At 39.7% G+C, this 19,318-nt stretch overlaps 3 protein-coding genes and 1 pseudogene across 4 annotated transcripts; 3 read left to right on the forward strand and 1 right to left on the reverse strand.

Annotated features, from left to right (window-relative positions):
* Positions 1 to 436: 436 nt before the first annotated feature.
* Positions 437 to 5,379, forward strand: LOC147920411 (uncharacterized; annotated as a pseudogene).
* Positions 5,380 to 8,941: 3,562 nt separating this feature from the next.
* Positions 8,942 to 11,087, forward strand: LOC104766071 (septum-promoting GTP-binding protein 1). The gene is made up of 5 exons (XM_010489888.3): positions 8,942 to 9,628; positions 9,717 to 9,843; positions 9,937 to 10,073; positions 10,330 to 10,413; positions 10,516 to 11,087. The coding sequence occupies exons 1-5, from the start codon at positions 9,248 to 9,250 to the stop codon at positions 10,678 to 10,680; spliced, it is 894 nt and encodes a 297-aa protein (XP_010488190.2). The 5' UTR covers positions 8,942 to 9,247; the 3' UTR covers positions 10,681 to 11,087.
* Positions 11,088 to 11,890: 803 nt separating this feature from the next.
* Positions 11,891 to 12,493, reverse strand: LOC147920412 (uncharacterized). The gene has a single exon (XM_087501060.1). It carries the CDS (start codon positions 12,491 to 12,493, stop codon positions 11,891 to 11,893), a length of 603 nt encoding a protein of 200 aa, XP_087357186.1.
* A 3,431-nt stretch (positions 12,494 to 15,924) lies between these two features.
* LOC104766072 (vascular-related unknown protein 1-like) lies at positions 15,925 to 17,464 on the forward strand. Of its 2 annotated transcripts, XM_010489889.3 has the most exons (3): positions 15,925 to 16,415; positions 16,689 to 16,760; positions 17,029 to 17,464. In XM_010489889.3, the coding sequence occupies exons 1-3, from the start codon at positions 16,035 to 16,037 to the stop codon at positions 17,200 to 17,202; spliced, it is 627 nt and encodes a 208-aa protein (XP_010488191.1). In that variant the 5' UTR covers positions 15,925 to 16,034; the 3' UTR covers positions 17,203 to 17,464. The 2 variants fall into 2 exon arrangements, with proteins under 2 accessions (XP_010488191.1, XP_087359279.1); XM_087503153.1 differs by lacking the exon at positions 16,689 to 16,760 and having other exon boundaries at positions 15,960 to 16,415.
* The last annotated feature ends 1,854 nt before the right edge of the window (positions 17,465 to 19,318 follow it).

A 19,318-nucleotide genomic window follows, 5' to 3' on the forward strand; every position in this document is an offset into this window, starting at 1 on the left:
TCATCTGCTGCATCATTTCAACCCTTTCACCTTCTTCATCGATCTTTTGTTTCATCTTCGAACCATTGTTCATCATCTTTCCGTCCGTTCAACTTCAAAACCCTGCGAGTGTGTTCTTGGGAAGCAGATTCCTTACCAGGAGTCTATCATGTGGTATTAGAGCAACCACTCTGCAACCAGGTTTTGAATTCCAATCGTTACTTTTCTCTTATTTTCAGATCTGTCGCTTCATCTTACAAGAGTTTTATAAAATGTTTCACTTGTCCAAAAATTACGAAATCAATTGAGTTTGGATCGTCTTTGAGTCTAGTATTTTTGAAAATTGATTTGAGAATTTTTGGATTCGTTTTCATAATTTTCCCAGATCTGTTTTCATTTACGTGTTTTTAGAACTATTTACTGGTGGATATTTGTTTTTTTTTTCTTTTCAGGAACCATGGTGACATCAGAAGAGGAAGAGTCATCAACTTCTAGCTTGGAAAAGAAGATCCTTAAGTCTGTCATAACCATGCTTGATGCAAGATTTGGCGCTCTTAACTTGAATCAAACCAACCGGGGAGTTAATCAGCATCAACGGCCGAACCAGGAGGAACCAAGACGTAACGACGAGACTAGGGAGTACTACAGCCACGGTTCTTCACACAGCAGTCAGTGGAGGCGTCGACGAGAACGTCCAGTGCCAAGAGATCCTTTGGGAGGCCTCAAGTGCAAGATCCCTGCCTTTCACGGAACCAGCAACCCGGATACCTACTTGGAGTGGGAGCAGAAAATCGAATTAGTCTTTGTTTGTCAAGAAATCACCGAGGTTAACAAGGTTAAACTTGCTGCTACCGAGTTCTACGACTATGCTCTAAGTTGGTGGGATCAGCTTGTTACCAGCCGCAGACGTACCGGAGACATACCGATCAAGACATGGAACCAGCTGAAAACCGTCATGCGTAGGAGGTTTGTGCCGAGTTACCATCATCGTGATCTTCATCAGTGTTTGAGGAATTTGGTTCAAGGAAGTAGGTCAGTTGAAGAGTACTTCAAGGAAATGGAAACCCTGAAGCTCAGAGCCGATATTCATGAGGATGGAGAAGCTATGATGTCACGATTCATGGGAGGTCTTAACCGCGAAATCCAAGATCGTCTAGAGACCCAGCACTATGTGGAAATCGAGGAGATGCTTCACAAAGCAGTCTTGTTTGAACAGCAAATCAAGAGGAAGAACTCTCGATCCAGCTACAACATCGCTAAGACCAGCTACAACTCAGGTAAGTCAAGTTACCACAAGGAGGACAAGCTCGGCTACCAGAAGGACTACAAGCCATTCGTCAATCCGAAACCAATAGATTCAGACCCGAAAGGTAAGGGTAAGGAGGTGATTACGAGGACAAGGGATATTCGTTGCTTTAAGTGTCAAGGACTTGGGCATTACGCAAGTGAATGTGTCAACAAAAGGATCATGGTTCTTAAAGACAACGGCGAGATTGAGTCTGCAGATGAGCGTTTGGAAAACGACTCATTGGACGAGGGTTTGGAAGCCCCAGCTAAAGGAGAGCTGCTTGTTGCGAGGAGATCGTTGAGTGTTCTAACAAAAACAGAGGAGCAAGCACAAAGGGAAAACTTGTTCCACACGCGATGCTTAGTCAAAGACAAGGTATGTAGTTTGATTATTGATGGTGGTAGTTGTACTAACGTTGCGAGTAGGATTATGGTGGAGAAGCTTGGCTTAGAAGTTCTCAAGCATCCAAAACCCTATGCGCTTCAATGGCTCAATGAGAAAGGAGAGATGTCTGTCAAGGAGCAAGTCAAGGTGCCGCTTTCAATTGGTAAGTATCAGGACGAGATCATGTGTGACATACTTCCGATGGACGCTAGCCACATTCTTCTACGTCCATGGCAATCAGACCGACAAGTTGTGCATGATGACTTCACCAACCGACACACCTTTGAACACAATGGCCGCAAAACGACTCTCATTCCAATGACGCCGCATGAGGTCTATCTAGATCAGCTGAGCATGAAACAGCGAACCGCCAAACAAACTGAACCAATCGATAACAAGGGTAAGAGCAAGGTAAGTCACAATAGTTTACTATTTGTTTACAAAGAAACTCTTGCTTGTTCTACTATCCCTAAACCGGTGCTACCGAGTGAGATTGAGCTGGTTTTTCAAGATTATAAGGATGTGTTTCCGGAAGACAATCCCATTGGTTTACCACCAATCCGAGGGATCGAACATCAAATCGACTTTGTTCCAGGAGCCGCTCTACCAAACCGACCAGCTTATCGCACCAACCCAGTTGAAACAAAGGAGCTTGAAAGACAAGTGAACGAGCTGATGGAAAAAGGACATATCCGGGAAAGCATGAGTCCATGTGCCGTTCCAGTATTGCTAGTACCAAAGAAAGATGGGAGTTGGCGAATGTGCGTGGACTGCCGAGCCATAAACAACATAACGGTTAAGTATCGCCATCCTATCCCTAGATTAGATGATATGCTTGATGAATTACATGGTTCTAGCATCTTTTCTAAAATTGATCTTAAAAGTGGATATCATCAAATTCGCATGAAAGAAGGTGATGAGTGGAAAACAGCTTTTAAAACCAAACAAGGGTTATATGAATGGTTAGTCATGCCGTTTGGTTTAACTAATGCGCCTAGTACTTTCATGAGGTTGATGAATCATGTCCTTAGGAAGCATATTGGAGTATTTGTTGTGGTTTATTTTGATGACATTTTGGTTTATAGCAAAAATTTAAATGATCATGTCATGCATCTTAAACTTGTTTTGGATTTGCTTCGCAAGGAAAAGCTTTATGCAAACTTTAAGAAGTGCACCTTTTGCACAGATAATCTTGTTTTCTAGGCTTTGTTGTAAGTGCAGATGGAATCAAGGTTGATGAGGAGAAAGTCAAGGCAATAAAAGATTGGCCAAGTCCTACAAATGTGAGCGAGGTGAGGAGCTTTCACGGCTTAGCAGGATTCTACCGACGGTTTGTCAAGGATTTCAGCACCATTGTCGCACCGCTTACGGAGGTCATCAAGAAGGACGTTGGTTTCAAATGGAAAGCTGCACAGGAAAATGCCTTCCAGGCCTTGAAAGAGAAGCTTACTAATTCCCCTGTTTTAATTCTTCCAAATTTTATGAAAACTTTTGAGATTGAGTGTGATGCCTCAGGCATAGGTATTGAAGCTGTTTTGATGCAGGATCATAAGCCCATAGCGTTCTTCAGTGAGAAGCTGGGAGGAGCTACACTCAATTATCCGACCTACGACAAAGAGCTTTACGCTTTGGTCCGAGCACTAAAAACGTGGCAACACTATCTATGGCCGAAGGAGTTCGTCATTCATACTGACCACGAGACTCTTAAGCATTTAAAGGGTCAACAAAATCTCAACAAACGTCATGCGCGGTGGGTCGAATTCATTTAAACATTCCCATATGTTATCAAGTACAAAAAAGGTAAGGATAATGTCGTTGCCGACGCATTATCTCACAGGTATGTTTTACTTACTTCTTTGGATGCAAGGTTGCTAGGTTTTGAGCAAATAAAAGAATTGTATGCTAATGATTCTGATTTTAGCAAAATATTTCAATCTTGTGAGAAGTTCGCTTTTGGAAAGTATTATCGCCATGAGGGTTACTTGTTCTTTGAAAATAGACTTTGTGTGCCTCACTCTTCTTTGAGAGAATTGTTTCTAAGGGAAGCACATGGAGGAGGTCTAATGGGTCACTTTGGAGTTGCTAAGACCTATAAGGTGATGCAAGAACACTTTCACTGGCCACACATGAAAAGAGATGTTGAACGCCTATGTGAGCGATGTGCTACTTGTAAACAAGCTAAGACTAAGGTTCAATCCCACGGTTTGTATACCCCTTTACCTATTCCTTTGCATCCTTGGACTGATATATCTATGGACTTTGTGGTTGGATTGCCTAGGACTAGGGCAGGTAAGGATTCTATTTTTGTGGTGGTTGATCGCTTTTCTAAAATGGCGCATTTTATTCCATGTCATAAAACTGATGATGCATCTCATGTTGCTAGCTTGTTCTTTAGAGAAGTTGTTCGTTTGCATGGTATACCTAAAACCATAGTTTCTGACCGTGATACTAAGTTCCTTAGTTATTTTTGGAAAACTTTGTGGTCTAAGTTAGGAACTAGATTGCTTTTCTCTACTACATGTCATCCGCAAACTGATGGTCAAACTGAAGTTGTCAATAGAACTCTGTCCACTTTGTTGCGTGTGCTCATTAAAAAGAACCTAAAAACTTGGGAGGATTGCTTGCCGCATGTTGAATTTGCTTATAATCAATCTATGCATTCTGCGACTAAGTTTTCTCCTTTTGAAATTGTTTATGGGTTCAACCCCACTTCTCCTTTGGATCTAATGCCTTTACCTTTGAGTGAGAGATCAAGTCTTGATGGCAAGAAAAAGGCCGAATTAGTCAAACAGGTTCATAAAAAGGCTAAGGAGAATCTGGAGGCCCGGACAAAGCTGTATGAGAAGTATGCGAACAAAGGGCGTAAAGAGGTCATCTTCAATGAGGGTGATCAAGTGTGGGTTCATCTTAGGAAGGAGCGTTTCCCGGAGGAGCGAGCATCCAAACTAATGCCGAGGATTGATGGACCATTCATAGTGCTTAAAAGAATCAACAACAATGCCTACCAACTCGACCTCCAAGGTAAGTACAAAGTTAGCGGCAGTTTCAACGTTTCTGATTTTCTTCCTTATTGTGCAGATAATTCGGATTTGAGGTCAAATCTTTTTCAGGTGGGAGAGGATGATGAAACCATGGACGGCTCAACCGAACCACACGGACCTGAGGAGCAGCTTGAACCTGAGGAAGCATCGGAGGACCAGCTTGAACCAGAGGAAGCACCAGAGGAGCAGCTTGTACCAGTGGAAGAAGCGGAGAAAGCATTGATCGTCCCGGCGGGTCCTATAACAAGGTCACGGTCCAAGAGGTTCAACCAAGCCATCAATGCAATACTTAAGGAGTTGGACAAGAAGCTAGAAGATGTGACTCAAACCACATTCACCATGCTCACAGCTCAAGGTGCTCGGTAAAGGGTAAAGTGTTGCTTTGGTGCTCTTTTTCCCTTGGTCAAGTTTTGTCCCATTGGGTTTTCTTGACAAGGTTTTTAATGAGGCCTAAGTAACATTTTTAGACCCCCTTTGCCAGCCCAATTCGTGGTCCAAAGCCCATTACAAAGCTTTGGCCCATTTTCTATCTCTTTCTCATTCAAACTTTGCATTTAATGTTTTGTCATTTCCTAGACATCTTGCATGAGCTTGAACTTGAACTTGCAAGGTTGTCTAGGGTTTTCTCTTCTCTATTTCGTTCCCCCCTTCTCCTATTTAAAGACCATGTATCTCTTCTTTGTAAACCATCAAACATTTTAATCAAAACTTCTTTTCTACTTGTTTGATCTGAGAAGTGTGTAATATCTTTTCAACTTGTCTTCTTCTTAGTGTGTAATATCTAAGTTGAATTCGAGCCTGAAGTCTAGGAGATTTCCATCTCTCTTGGAAGTTCATTTCAATCCCCTTTTCATCCGCTGCATCATTTCAACCCTTTCACCTTCTTCGTCGATCTTTTGTTTCATCTTCGAACCATTGTTCATCATCTTTCCGTCCGTTCAACTTCAAAACCCTGCGAGTGTGTTCTTGGGAAGCAGATTCCTTACCAGGAGTCTATCACTATGTCCACCAAAAACTCCTCAGGACATCTCAGAGTATGGAAGTTACGTTCCACACTCGTCCTCCATGCATCTGCAGCAGAAGGATCTGCACCACCCAAAAACTGCGCGGTCACGAGACCCTTCATCTCCTTGAGCATGGACAAATAATGTCCATGTGCTCCTGCATCCGCAGCCACTGGTTGCCGCTCCTTCGCCACCACTGGTGGCACAACCTGAGCCTGAGCCGGTACCACTGCTGGCAACCGCTCCAACAACTGTGCTAGCAAAGCCGTAAAGTCAGCACTAGGGACTCCACCCGCTGGGACTCCCACACGTGGGACCCTAGCATCACCGACCACTAGAGCATCAACACCGCTCCCTCTGGCCACACTCATGGAATCCTCCTGGTCACCCTGCGACTCGCCAACACCCTCAGCTGTCACACTCTGGTCCTCGGTCTCACTAACCACTGGGACTTTGCCCCTACCACGACCACGTCCGCGTCCACGACCACTACCACGACCACAACCAGAAAGAGCATCCTCTCTAACAACCTGCACTACCATGAACAGAAGGCTAAGCACGCAATTATACATAACACAAAAACATATATTCACCGTGGAATCACACTATAGGCTCGAAGAGGATGTTCTAGGACTCCATGCCACACACAATTGACTAACTAACATAATCAATCAAGACATGCAATCCCAAACATCACAACAGAAACCTAGTGAACCCAAACCTAGAACCGTAAGGGCTCTGATACCAAACAGAAACGACCCGACCCATTTTTTTTGAAAATAATAAATAATAAATATAATTTAATAATAATCAACTACAACTAGTGGTCTCATATCCACTAGCCACCTAGTCACAATCACAATCAACAGCGGAAATAACCAATAGCAATAACCCATAAATAACCAATAATAATTCAATATCCAACATTAATTCCAAATCATAAACTAATGATCCAAACAACATAAACCAGAGAACCAGCAATTCTGAACAACATTTTAGGACTCAACTCTAGCAACCTAACATAAGCCAGACAACCAAGCGAACCACTAGAACATCCTCCTATTCATTTCCTTGATTCCACGATCACACTTTGCCTTTACCTGCACCACAAACACATATTGCAATGCATGAGTATTTAATAAACACTCAGTAAGGCAATCCTCCCATCTACTGGGCTATACACACAAGCAATAGAGCCATCTCTAACCATTAAACAACAATCAACACACAACAAATAACAAACCAGGACTCTGCATCGACCGATACCAACATGCATCGACCGACACCACATGGGAATGCATCGACCGACACAGGGTTGCATCGATCGATGCTCAATGCAATTGCATTGACCAACACTCGCTTTGCATCGACCGACGCATGCTCGACATAACACGAAAACCCTAGGATTTTACGTGCCGTCCTCGCACTTGCATCGACCGACGCAAGATATGCATCGACTGATGCAATGCCGAGCATCGTGTTTTCCCCGAAGCTTCTCGCCGGGTCTTCGTTCCTACAACCACAAAACTCGATCCCAAGCCACAAGAAAGCTTCCTAACGTCCAAAATAACGATCTAAGAAGTCTAATAACACATAGCAAGGAAATTAGAGAGTTCTCTAGCTTAGATAAGCCATGGTCCTGCACTTACCTTTGCCAAGACGAATCTGAACCTTAAACGAACAAGAAAACACTTCCAGGAAGCTCCTACAACGATCCCAGCTACAGATCTCTACAGGAACAACTTCCAATCTCCAGAAATCACCAAGAACACTCAAGAACACTTAGGGAACTTTCTCTCTTTTTTTTTCTCTCAAAAGCGGCCAAAACCCGACTAATGAGACAAAACTCGTGTTAAGGGTTTTCCCTAACCCAAAACGCAGCGTTTAACTTAACTCGTCCGCAGAAAACTGAACCTACATCGACCGATGCACTATATGCATCGACCGATGCAATCCCCTAAACCAAGATTTTGGTTCACGGATGTTACAGATTTTTAGACTCGGATTCGGATCGGTTTTTTCGGACTCGGATATTATCCCCATGCCTTCGGATATTGTCCCGAGGCCTATATTTGAGTTTGTGTAATAGTGTAAATGCAAAAATGCCTTTATCTTTTAATAATACTAACTCGAATTCCTTTCAAACGTTGGCATTGATGGTGATGTAGTTATTTGATTTGGAAAGTTCATATGTTATCTCTCGACCTTATAATGTTAAACCATTCAAAAACCAAAAAGTTAGCAGCCCTTACAGGATAGTGCATTTTGGTTTTAATTTATAAAAAGAGTGGTCGGAGACATGTCTTTATTAGACTTATTTCTTTATAACGTGGGTTTTAAATTCACGTGGGTCTCAATAATTAAATCAAAGTACCATCATTTGAACCAACAATTTTTAAAACCCAATTAAATCAACAGCATTTTGATTCCCCATATATCATATGATATGTTTATCGTTACAATATTTGATTATGTCGAGAGAAATATTGAAACCTTGTTTGCAATATCACTTCAACTTGTGTTTTTCAATATATCGAAATAATAGGAAGAAACCCAAAATTGGTGCAATCATCCAAAAACATGACTCACATGTGGTGCGTACATGAAGACACACATCATCATTGTATGCTTTCTTGCCAAATCTGAAATCAACTCATTACATCAACCCATATTTTTTTATAAATCATATTTACTCAAACATTTGTAATCATTGAATTTTTAGACTATATATTTCAATGATTTTGTTGAACTTTGTTATATTCTTATCATTTATTATTCAATCTCTCCAGAATATATCACACTAATGTATTTTTGACTTTTTTTCTTTTCTGTTGTACTACCAATAACAATAGATCTGATTTTTAGGAGACAACTACAAATGTTGTGACTATATAATAGTATATAACACAAAAAAAAAAATCAAAAGAAGACTTTCACATATATATGTATTTTCATATATGAAAAACAAACATATATGAAAAAAGGTAGAATTGAACTCGTCAACTAAAAAAATCTAGAAACTCTTCTGCTTAATGCATACAATGCAAGCACGTAGTAACATATAATCTGATTGATACGTCTTTTTCGAGTGCGAATTTTCACAGGTCAACTTTTAAAACCCCAAAATTCAAAAAAAATTCTCCTTATGTGTGTGGTGGGCATCACATCTCCTCACCAGAAAAGTTCGTTGCGCCAAATTTTCAAAAACCCAAATAAATTGAAACAAAAATAGTAAAATTAAATTTATAATAATTATTATTAAAGAAAGGTTATTATAATAAGTGTTGTCGTCTCTTCCGAAAAAAAGGAAGAAACACAGAAAAGCTAAAGCTTCGGGTTCGGAAGGGCATTATGTATTGACATCTCTCTCTCTCTCTCTCTCTCTCTCTCTCTCTCTCTCTCTCTCTCTCTTTCTTCTTTCCTTTTTCTCCCATATGGTCAATATGGAACCAAGCAGCTTCTCTTTGGCCATCTCTTCTTCTTCTTGAAGCTGCTTCTTCCTTCTCCTTCTTCTTGATTCTTCTTCTTGATTCTCTTTATTCGTTTTCAATATGGCTCAGTCTTGTCTTAAGATCGTTCGGATCAACAATCTAAGGAACAGAGTGAATCGTCGGATATTGATTCTCCGACGATTCACTCGGTTGTTATGGAGTAGGATCATCGCTTGTACTCCTGGTAAATCCAGGAGATACTTGTTGCTTTCTCGCGCTCTTCCATCTCCGAATGTTTCTCGTCCTTCTCTTTCTCCTTCTCCTCCTCAAATCCCTGCCGTGGATGTCGTCGTCGTCGGCGGTGGCGGTGGTGAGCTTGTTCGTCGCTCTTCCGTGGTGTACGAGCAACACGATAAGGGTCATCGGAGATCGGATTCTGATCTTGTTTCTTTAAAGATTAGTCTCTTAGGAGATCCAGAAATCGGAAAAACTAGCTTCCTGGTTAGTTTTTACATTATTTTAACTCATAAATCAAAACCATAATCATAATCTATAAATTGTGTAATTAATTATTTTCTTAATTTTGAAGGCGAAATATGTTGGTGAAGAGAAAGAAGTAGTAGAAATGAGAGAATTGGAGCAAGGGATCAATTGTACGGACAAGACGTTATACATGGGAGAGGCTCGCATTTCATATAGTATTTGGGAATTAGAAGGTAATTAACATTATTGTTGTTATTATTAATCCACATTTATTTAGCAGAGAATATTCAGAGAAATTAAGATTAATTTAACTTGGTGTTACACAGGGGCTGAGAGATCAAGGGATCAGATCCCAGTGGCTTGCAAGGATTCTGTAGCGATTCTCTTTATGTTTGATCTAACCAGTCGTTGCACGCTTAATAGTGTGATTAACTGGTATCAACAAGCTAGGAAGTCTAATCAGGTATATATACATTTTTATAAACATTTCGCTATCATATTGCCAAATTTGGCCTCATTGTATAAAGTCTTGCTGTATGGAATTTGGGGTTTGATTGATAGCGATGGTGACGTATTATTTTGGCTTAGACATTAATTTTGACGTTTATTTTGGATTTTGGTCTTAGGCATAGAAAAGAACAAAACTATGAGGCTAAGAGTTAAACTGTTGTGTCTTAGTGTTTTGTATAAGATTTAAATGTTTGATACGTTTTATGCAGACGGCGATTCCAGTTATGGTAGGAACCAAGTTTGATGAGTTTATTCAGCTTCCTATTGATCTACAATGGACAATTGCTAGCCAGGTAACGTTTTGGAACTCATATAAATCAGAGATTCTAGTAACAGATAAATACAAGGGAATCAAATAAAGTACTCATTAGATTGTGAATGTTTGTGTATAACAGGCGAGAACATACGCGAAGGCGCTAAACGCGACGCTCTTCTTCTCGAGTGCTTCTTATAACATAAACGTGAATAAGATCTTTAAGTTTGTGACGGCGAAGCTCTTTGATTTACCGTGGACGGTGGAGCGTAACCTCACTATCGGAGAACCAATCATCGACTTCTAGATTCTATCCAAAACGTATTTGTATATAGATATAAAAGAAGCGAACCCGAAAGAAAGCGTTTTATGTTTGCCGCCAAGCTTGCCGCTGTGGGACTGATCGGACCACCGTTTCTAAGTCGTATTTAAAGCGAAATGGAAGGATGAGGCGGCGGAGATTTCGCCCGCTTTCTCCATTATTATCTGTTTTTTTTTTCTAACGAACAAAAAGAAAAAATAACAGAGAAGATAAATGGTTTCGAGAGGTAGAAAAAACAAGAAAATAAAAAAAAATCAAGCAAAAGAGGAGATGGTGAGATGTATTTTCTTTTATGTCTTTTCGTTTTGTAATTTTTCACTTTCGATGATCGCTGGAGATTTTTGGTTCCGGTAAATTCTAAATAGTAAATACCATTTCGCTTTTGAGTATTATTATTAAGCTGAGTTTGAGTTTTTATTCACATGTAGAGTTCTCAAGCTCCACGTCTCAAGTGAGAATGTCCAAATTTGCATTGTAGCAATGTTTAACCTTTTGATATGATTTTTGGATTTTAATTATGGATATAGTACTTGGTGTAATGTTTGTGACGCTTTGATATTTCCAAAATAAACGTAGAATTTTAACAGAAACACATGCAACAATTTGTTGCGATGTGACGTGCTTTGACTTACACATATTTTATTTGTAAGGTACGTCTACCAAAGGTACATGAAAGTTCACTGATACAGTTGGATGTGCACAAATATGCAAGAAAAACTAACTATTTGTTTTTTAATTGATATATGTTTATTAATTATCCACTATTTTCGCCATTTTAAATTTCGGAATAAAAAGGATAAATCAGTTTCTTTTATAAGAAAATTTTAGTTTTCAAAATAAGTTTTTTGAAAGCGTTATTTCGACCCGAACAAACTTAAAATTACATATGGCTCTCTAACCTTTTTTTTTTTGTTTTGAATATCCGTTCTATATTAGAATGTGTGTTCTTTTGAGGCATTATGTCGATTCATCTGAAATGAAAGGGGATTCAAAAACGAAAAATTAGAATACTTTTTTTTCTTTTTTGTATGCAACAGTGTTTCAAATCCAGTTTTTTTCAAATCACCACAACACCACGGTTCCACACACAGAGAGGCACTTCGATGTTCACCTGTAAGATTCGGCACTCCGGAGACTTGAGGCGATCTCTTTCCGGCTTATGGGGACCGATAAGATGGTCTCCGCTCTGTAGTTGCTACGCGTCTTCAGTTTTCCTCTGCTTCTTCTCGATAACAGAGAAAGTTCGGGCTACCCTCTGGTCACCATAAAGTGTGCAGATTCCTGTGGTGGTTGGAAACTTGAGGCAGAGGTGATAGGTCGATGGTACGGCCTGCATCGCGTATATCCACGGTACCCCCAAAATGGCGTTGTAGACTGGAGGCGCGTCGATGACTGCGAACTTGGTCTTCCGGGATAATCCGCCGGCTCGCACCTGCAGCTTCACATCGCCCATCGAAAGTTTGGAGAACCCATCATAGCCCGTCAGTGTGCGAGATTCGGGTTTCAGTTGTTCCGGCGTGACACCCATTTTTTCTAGCGTTTGCCAGCATATCACATTGACGGTACTTCCCGTGTCGACCAAAACCCGTTCAACGTCGAAATCGCCCATGGAGACTTCGATGACTAGAGGGTCCGAATGGGGGTGTTGGATTCCCTTGGCGTCTTCCGAAGTAAACGATATGGGGTCCGAGCAAAGTGGAGGCTCGCTTGGGGCTGCCTGAAGGCTGCAAACTTGACGCGCCCTCTTCTTTAGTGCGCGGACGGACTCTGCGCAGTCCTCTGGTAGGCCAAGTATCATGGTTATTCGTCCTCGGGCAGGAGAATTGGCCCGCTCGGGATTTTGCCCTCTCAGTCACTTGGGTGGGCCAGGCAGCTCGTCCGCCTGGAGCATCTCCTCTTGATGGTTCGCCAGTACTTGGTTAGCCGGCTGTTGAACTCCGTTGGTCGGACCGTTGTGGCCTCGTCCTCCTCCGGCGCCGTGGCCGCCGTTAGATCGTCCACCACGCCATCCTCCTCGGCGGCCTCTGCCTCCACGAATGCTCTTCGGCTGAAAGGTGGCTTCGATTTTGCCGAAAAGATACTTTCCGTACAGGAAATTTTTCAGATGGACGCACTCGTGTGTGGAGTGGCCGGCGATCATGTGGAAATCGCAGTACAGCTCCTTTGGGTCAGAGGGCTGTTTGTTTTGGTCCTCCACTTTGGAGACCGCATAAACGACACCCTTTTTCGGTCTTGGGGGTCGTGATGCTTGCGAGGTTCGTGGTGCTCCTCCCGGCTTTTAGCCTTAGGGGGGTGCGACGGTTGCCCGATTATTTTTGCGGCTAACTGGGCGTCTTCATCTTCGTCGAGCGCAAATCTGGAGGCTCGATGTAGTGCGTCGTCGAGGTCCTTGGGCTCCCGTATGTTAAGATCCTTTCGTAATGGCGACCCGGGAATCAACCCCTTTCTAAAGGCCGCCATTGCGGCATCCTCTGGGACGGTGACGCGCGTTAGCTTTTCCTTGAATTTGCTCAGGAAACTGCCGATGGATTCACCGGGTTCCTGGGTCATCTCCCAAAGGTCGGAGCTCGTCACGCCTCGTTCGATGAGAATTCGATAATGCTTAAGAAAAGCCGTAGACAACTGGTCGAAGTTATCGATTGAACTCGGTTCGAGCCTTGTGAACCATACCAAGGCAGGGCCGGAGAGGCTATCGACGAATAGCTGACAACAACCAACATCCCTCTGTTCTTCGGTGAATCGTGCCTTTGTCATGGTTGCCATGAAGGACGTCATGAATTGGACGGGATCTTTATCGCCCAGGTAGGTTGGGAGTTTCAGCTTGATGTTTGGGATGGTGGCTCGCAAGATCCGTTGAGTAAAAGGGGATTGTCGGGTTACTTCGACAATCCTGTCGATTTCTGGAGCCGTGCTAATGGCCCGATGAAGAAGCGTGTTCATACCGCTGATCTGCGTCTTGATTTCTTCGATTTCGAGGCAAGACCCCGCGTTTGTGAAGCGGGCGACCGGGGCGGCCGAATTCTCGTGCACACGTGAACTTGGGTTCGTAGGTCAAATACTCGATGTCGTCTGAGGGGGAGGATTCCTCCATTCGTATTGGACGTCCGAGAAGTCGAGACGACGAGTGAGACCGTCAGTGCCGAGTATGGGCGACTGTCCAGCAGAGATTTGCGATGGGGTTGTCTGAGTTATGACGGCGTCGACCCTTCGGTTAGTTTCGGAGATCATCTGGTAGATCTCTTTCGTCATGGTGCCGAACAGGATCTTGAAATCTTCCATGGAGACGACCTGCGGATTTTGGACCGTTGTCGTGGTGCGTGCATCTTCCTCGCTTGGTTGTTCATCGGAGAGCTCCGTGTCACGGTTGGTTGTCTCTTCGCGAGTTCGCCCTGCTTCCTGGCTGGTCTCCCCTTCAGATCTGGCCTCAAGTGGGAGTTCGGAGGAGACATTAGTCATGTTCCTTGACTCGGTGACGGGGCGGCGAACATACACGGCGGTGGCCGGCCTGATTGATACATCGCCCTGTGTTGCAATGTTGTCTTGAGCAGGTGCGACGCCCGTGACATCGGGTGTGTTGGAGGTGGTACGGTTCGCGCCGGTGACTTCGCTGATGAATTATCGTGGACTTTTCGGAGACCTTTTTCGGATAAGATTGTCTTTCTTAGAGAGTAACTTTTAGAGACGATTTGCGATCCCCACAGACGGCGCCAATTGTAGAAACTGGATTTCCACAATGAATTTGTTTATGGGGGAAAACAAATTCAGTAAAGAAAACTCTCTTAGAAAACTAATCTAGGCTTTGATATTAGAAGAATTAGGGTTTCTATTGCTAAGAACAAGAAGAGAACTCAATAATTGTATTCAATAATCGATGCCTTACAATGGAGAAGTCCTTCCCCCTTTATACATATTCATGAATCGTACAATATATTAACTTTCCTTATCAGACGAACTGAAATAAGGAAAGTTACTCTATCTCTTAGATCGACTGCCGGGCGAAGTGGAAGTCGGTTCTTCATCCTCGAGGCTGGGCTTCTTCTATCCGAAGTGGGCTTAAATGACCTAACTGAGCACTTAACCGGATTCCCAGTTAAATAACCAAATTGTCTTTCTGGTTTAGTTCGGTATGTGGGGGATGCTAAATCCCGCACCAACAAAGTTTTTCAGAATACTCAATATTTAATAAAAAGAAAAACAGGAATTGCATTGTAGCTTCCTTCTAAAAAATAAAACAATATTGAAGTGTATAGTTAACTACTCCATTTTAAAACGGAAAACAATCCGTTATATTTTAGTTGTAGTCTTTTTGCATTTCCCGAGAATCTCATCCTAGTTCATTTTCAAATGTTTCGTCATGTTTATGCTCATCTCATCCAACCGTTTCAAGCAGGATGTTATATCATTCTGTAACGGCTAACGATAAAGAAAAAAAAAGTTCTTTTTATCAGTCTTTGACATTTTCACGCCAAGGACGCAACATCATTTAAAAGTGGTCAAGTTCAACGCACGATACATTACTCCTACCCTTTTCTTTATTTTGGTTTGTATTCGAGTGAATTAAAAAACTAGTAAAACATATAGCGACATCAGAAAGACGTTTTTTAGGGGACTATTTGTCATAGCGCAACCGACCGTTTGTAATTACTTTTCACACTGACAAACACTTTCTAGATTTTATTTTAATTTAGTAATTCTATTTATTTTGAATTTAGTGTTGTTTTGTCTATATTTGTCAGTGATTTAGTGGTGTTTTGTTTTTATTTAAATTTGGTCGAAAGCAACGTCTCAACTAATTATAATCAAGCTTAACCAAAAAAAAAAAAACTTGTAGCAAGTAAAATGCCTGCAAATCAACATTAGATTGGGCCAAACCCCATGTCAGCTTAATAATGGGTCAAAACGAATTGATCAAACATCATGGAAATAGTAAAACCATACAAATATTAAGTTTCACAACATGCTAATTTTGAAAGAAAAAGATTGCAACCTTTCAAATATTATCTACTCATATCAATCAGGCTTTTGTGTATAATATGCAAATAATACTCTTTTCGAAATAACATTTCACTTTACATAGAAATTATCAGCTATGTTGGAAACACTTCTTTACAAGTCCGTCGTTGGCTTTAGTTTTTTTTTCAATAGATAATTTTGATCAACGCATTGGGACCCATGTGATGACCACATCAAGATTCCGATTGTTATCTCTCCAATTAATTTTTATTTCGCATTTTTATATAGACCATGAGAATTTAGCGACTTTCTTATATATATACACATACACAACGCAACCACTTAAAATTACTCGATTTTAATTTGGCTTATTCCTCCCTCTCTACATGATGGATACGTTCTCTTGTAATTCTTATGAACAAAACCATGCCCATAATGATGATGTTGATCTTGATGCTCATGATGATGATCATCATGGTGGTGATCATCAAGAGGAGAGTGGATGGACAACTTATCTTGAAGATTTCTCAAATCAATACAGAACTAATCAGCATGAAGAAAGCGATCATCATCAAGACAAGAGTTCTTGTTCGCTTTCTGGCGTCTCTCCTTCCCTGGTCTCCGATGCTGCCACTGACGCCTTCTCCGGAAAGAGTTATCCGGTTAACTTTCCGGGGAAGTTGAAGTTTGAGAGAGCAAGAACCAAAAAGATTTGCGAGGATGACTCTTTGGAGGACACGGCTAGCTCTCCGGTCAATAGCCCTAAGGTTAGATACTACTTAACACAAGCAAACTAAAACCTAATCCATAATTAAAATTCTAATCCATAAGTTTCTTTCTAACTTTTAATTTAGATTGTTAAGAAGTGCTTTAACAAAAACAAAAAAAAAAGAATATTAGATTGTAAGATATGAGTGAATTATCACCTAGTTGACTCCAATAATTAGTTTCCCTTTCTTCTTTTTTGTTTTTTGTATTAATTTCCCTTTGTGGTAGTTAGAGCATATCTGTAATTATTATATGAATGATATATTGAACAGGTCAGTCAGTTTGAACATATTCAGACGCCTCCTAGAAAACTTGAGGACTATGTCTCTTCTAGTTTCGTTATGGTAATCTCTCTACCTCTTTCCGACACATAATTTATTTGTCTCTCTATCCACTTGAAAAAAAAAAATCATTAAACCCATAAGGAAAAACTTGAGAAGTTTCTTTTTGAATAATATAATGAAACAGACTTGGTTTGTATTATTAGATTACCTCAATATTAATTTGTTTGATGATAAGGAAGTTTCAATGATCTTTTAGTATTAATAATGTTTGTATTATAGTATTTGATGGATATAAAACGTAATTATGTTTTTGAAACGATTACGATAGGGAAATATTAGGGGCATGGGGGATCATCAAATCCATATACAAGAAGGTGATGAACCAAAAATGACGATGATGAGAAATCTCGGAGAAGGAAACAACAACAACATGGATTTGAGGAGTAGAGGATTATGCGTCGTCCCTATATCCATGTTGGCTAATTTTAACGGTCGCTTCTGAATGATAACCAATTCTATAAACATCCTTAAATAATAATTATATAAACCCTTGTAAATTTAATGGTGTTTATATTCATACCCATCTTGTATATGTGCTTGATGTGTGTATGTATGTACATCTTGATGGGTATGTGCTCAATTACATATGTATATAGCTTTTGTGTACATATATAAACACATATCGGTGGGATATTTGTAAACATTTGTAAGAGCTACCATATCATACAGCTTAATAGCTTATAAGAGCTTTTGCAAATTAAAAAGTTTGAGAGAGTTTATTTCAATGCAGATACCTTGTTATGGCAGATTATATGCATGTAGATTTGATAATATTATACCATTTAAATTTATATCCTCACAGAAAGTTAGTACAATTCGATTTTTATTTTTCTATTTGATAATTAGAAGTTTCGGGGACAATATAATTTATCAATTTCACTTATTTATTAGTTGAAAACGCATTAATTAAAATTATATTTATGGTGTTACATACAGTATTAATGAAAAATTTAGCATACTATTTCTCTTAGCCGTCCCAGCTCCAAACATAATAAGCTACTTGGTATAATCTATTGTGACGCTAATATATATGTCACAAAGTAATTTGATAACCATATCAAATAACATTATCCATATACATAATATATATAAGTCATGTATATATCAGAGTTGCTTGAAGAAATGATAAGACTTTCTTCTTTAATTTTTTCATTACTTTATTTTCAAAATTATTTATAGGTTAACGGCATCTCTAAATTTTGGCTAAAAGAATTGAAGTCAAATTCAGATTTATTAAAAAATATCTATTTTTCTTGCATCGTTAGCCAAACCTTCGTGTTAGGTGATCGATCAAGTCCTCACCAATAGCTATTTCTTATTCTAAAAATTAAAAAAAAAATTATCTTTAATTAGGTCCTTTCAGTATTGATTATGAAGCTCTAATTATCGTTTTGCAAGTTAATCAAAGAAAAAGACATCAGTTAACTGATTAAATTAATTTTATTTGATTTCATATAGAGAAAATATTTTCATTGAATGTTATTCTATAATTTCGCAGCTGCTCAACATTCTCCAAGAGCTCGATATGATGTTGCAAAGTTGATAAAATATCAAAATCAGTCCTAAAAATATTATAAAAGATTAATTATTTGAGGCTGTATGATTGATTAGAGATTCCTATACACTTCCACGAGAATTAGAATATCTACGAACTATCGGAGAAAGCAACCTTAAATCTCATATTTGATGTCAAATCGGATCCTTAAGAATCTCATCAAGGATTCATTCATTTTTTTTGTTCAACGATATAATGATTGATGTTTGCCATTTAGGGTTTTTGGAGGATTACTTGCTACATTTCCATGAACACTATAAAACCGTTTGTCGATATGCTAATATTTGTGTGATATCCATATAGTCATGCATATACGCTAGCTCATGTAATGTATATGTAGAAAGTTTTAGTAAAATCTGGTTATATAAGAAGGATGCCTGATTCTTACAATGCCTATCCTAAATTTTTTAAAATCCAATATAACATTTTGGAGAAGTTGCTTCTGGGACGCAATGCCGTTGTCAATGACAAGAGTGTTGCATTGCATACATAAAGACACGTCATCAGCTTGCCGGCTTCATGTTTATGTATATATATCAAGATTATGTATATATTATTTATAACTAGATAGTAAAATAATATCAAACCAAAATTTTAAGTAATCTTCAAAATTTGTGAAAAAAAAAATCAGAATATAAGGACCATTTATGATTTTTTTGTTCGTTAAAGGACCATTTATTGAGTCATAATATAAGAACTCGAGCATTGGTTCTTCGACACAAAATTTATTATTTGACAGTTGTTTTTAACTTTTTAGTGTAATTTTGTTTTTGTATAAACGGATCAGAGATCACCTAATACAAAAACAGGAAGGCAGCATGCAGTCAATTACGGGGATATATATATATATATATATGTATCAATCAGAATTGTTTTCCTTTCTTTGATATATTTCATTCTTACGATTGTGATTTTATTCCGAATATAAATGGTCCTTTACGATTGTGGTTCGTTTTATTTCGTTGAAGGACAATTTATTCTATAGAATGGGTATATTGGCTAC

The sequence above is a fragment of the Camelina sativa genome, chromosome 19 (assembly GCF_030686135.1).
Source record: "Camelina sativa cultivar CO46 ecotype springtype chromosome 19, ASM3068613v1".
NCBI classification, from domain to species: domain Eukaryota; kingdom Viridiplantae; phylum Streptophyta; class Magnoliopsida; order Brassicales; family Brassicaceae; genus Camelina; species Camelina sativa.

Bases quoted from the DNA above. Each gene is read 5' to 3' on its own strand.
- LOC104766071 (XM_010489888.3), top strand. From the start codon at position 9,248: ATGGCTCAGTCTTGTCTTAAGATCGTTCGGATCAACAATCTAAGGAAC. The intron at 10,074-10,329 runs GTATATATACAT...CGTTTTATGCAG, and splicing joins AAGCTAGGAAGTCTAATCAG to ACGGCGATTCCAGTTATGGT. The intron at 10,414-10,515 runs GTAACGTTTTGG...TGTGTATAACAG, and splicing joins AATGGACAATTGCTAGCCAG to GCGAGAACATACGCGAAGGC.
- LOC147920412 (XM_087501060.1), bottom strand. From the start codon at position 12,493: ATGATACTTGGCCTACCAGAGGACTGCGCAGAGTCCGTCCGCGCACTA.
- LOC104766072 (XM_010489889.3), top strand. From the start codon at position 16,035: ATGATGGATACGTTCTCTTGTAATTCTTATGAACAAAACCATGCCCAT. The intron at 16,416-16,688 runs GTTAGATACTAC...TATATTGAACAG, and splicing joins CTCCGGTCAATAGCCCTAAG to GTCAGTCAGTTTGAACATAT. The intron at 16,761-17,028 runs GTAATCTCTCTA...CGATTACGATAG, and splicing joins TCTCTTCTAGTTTCGTTATG to GGAAATATTAGGGGCATGGG.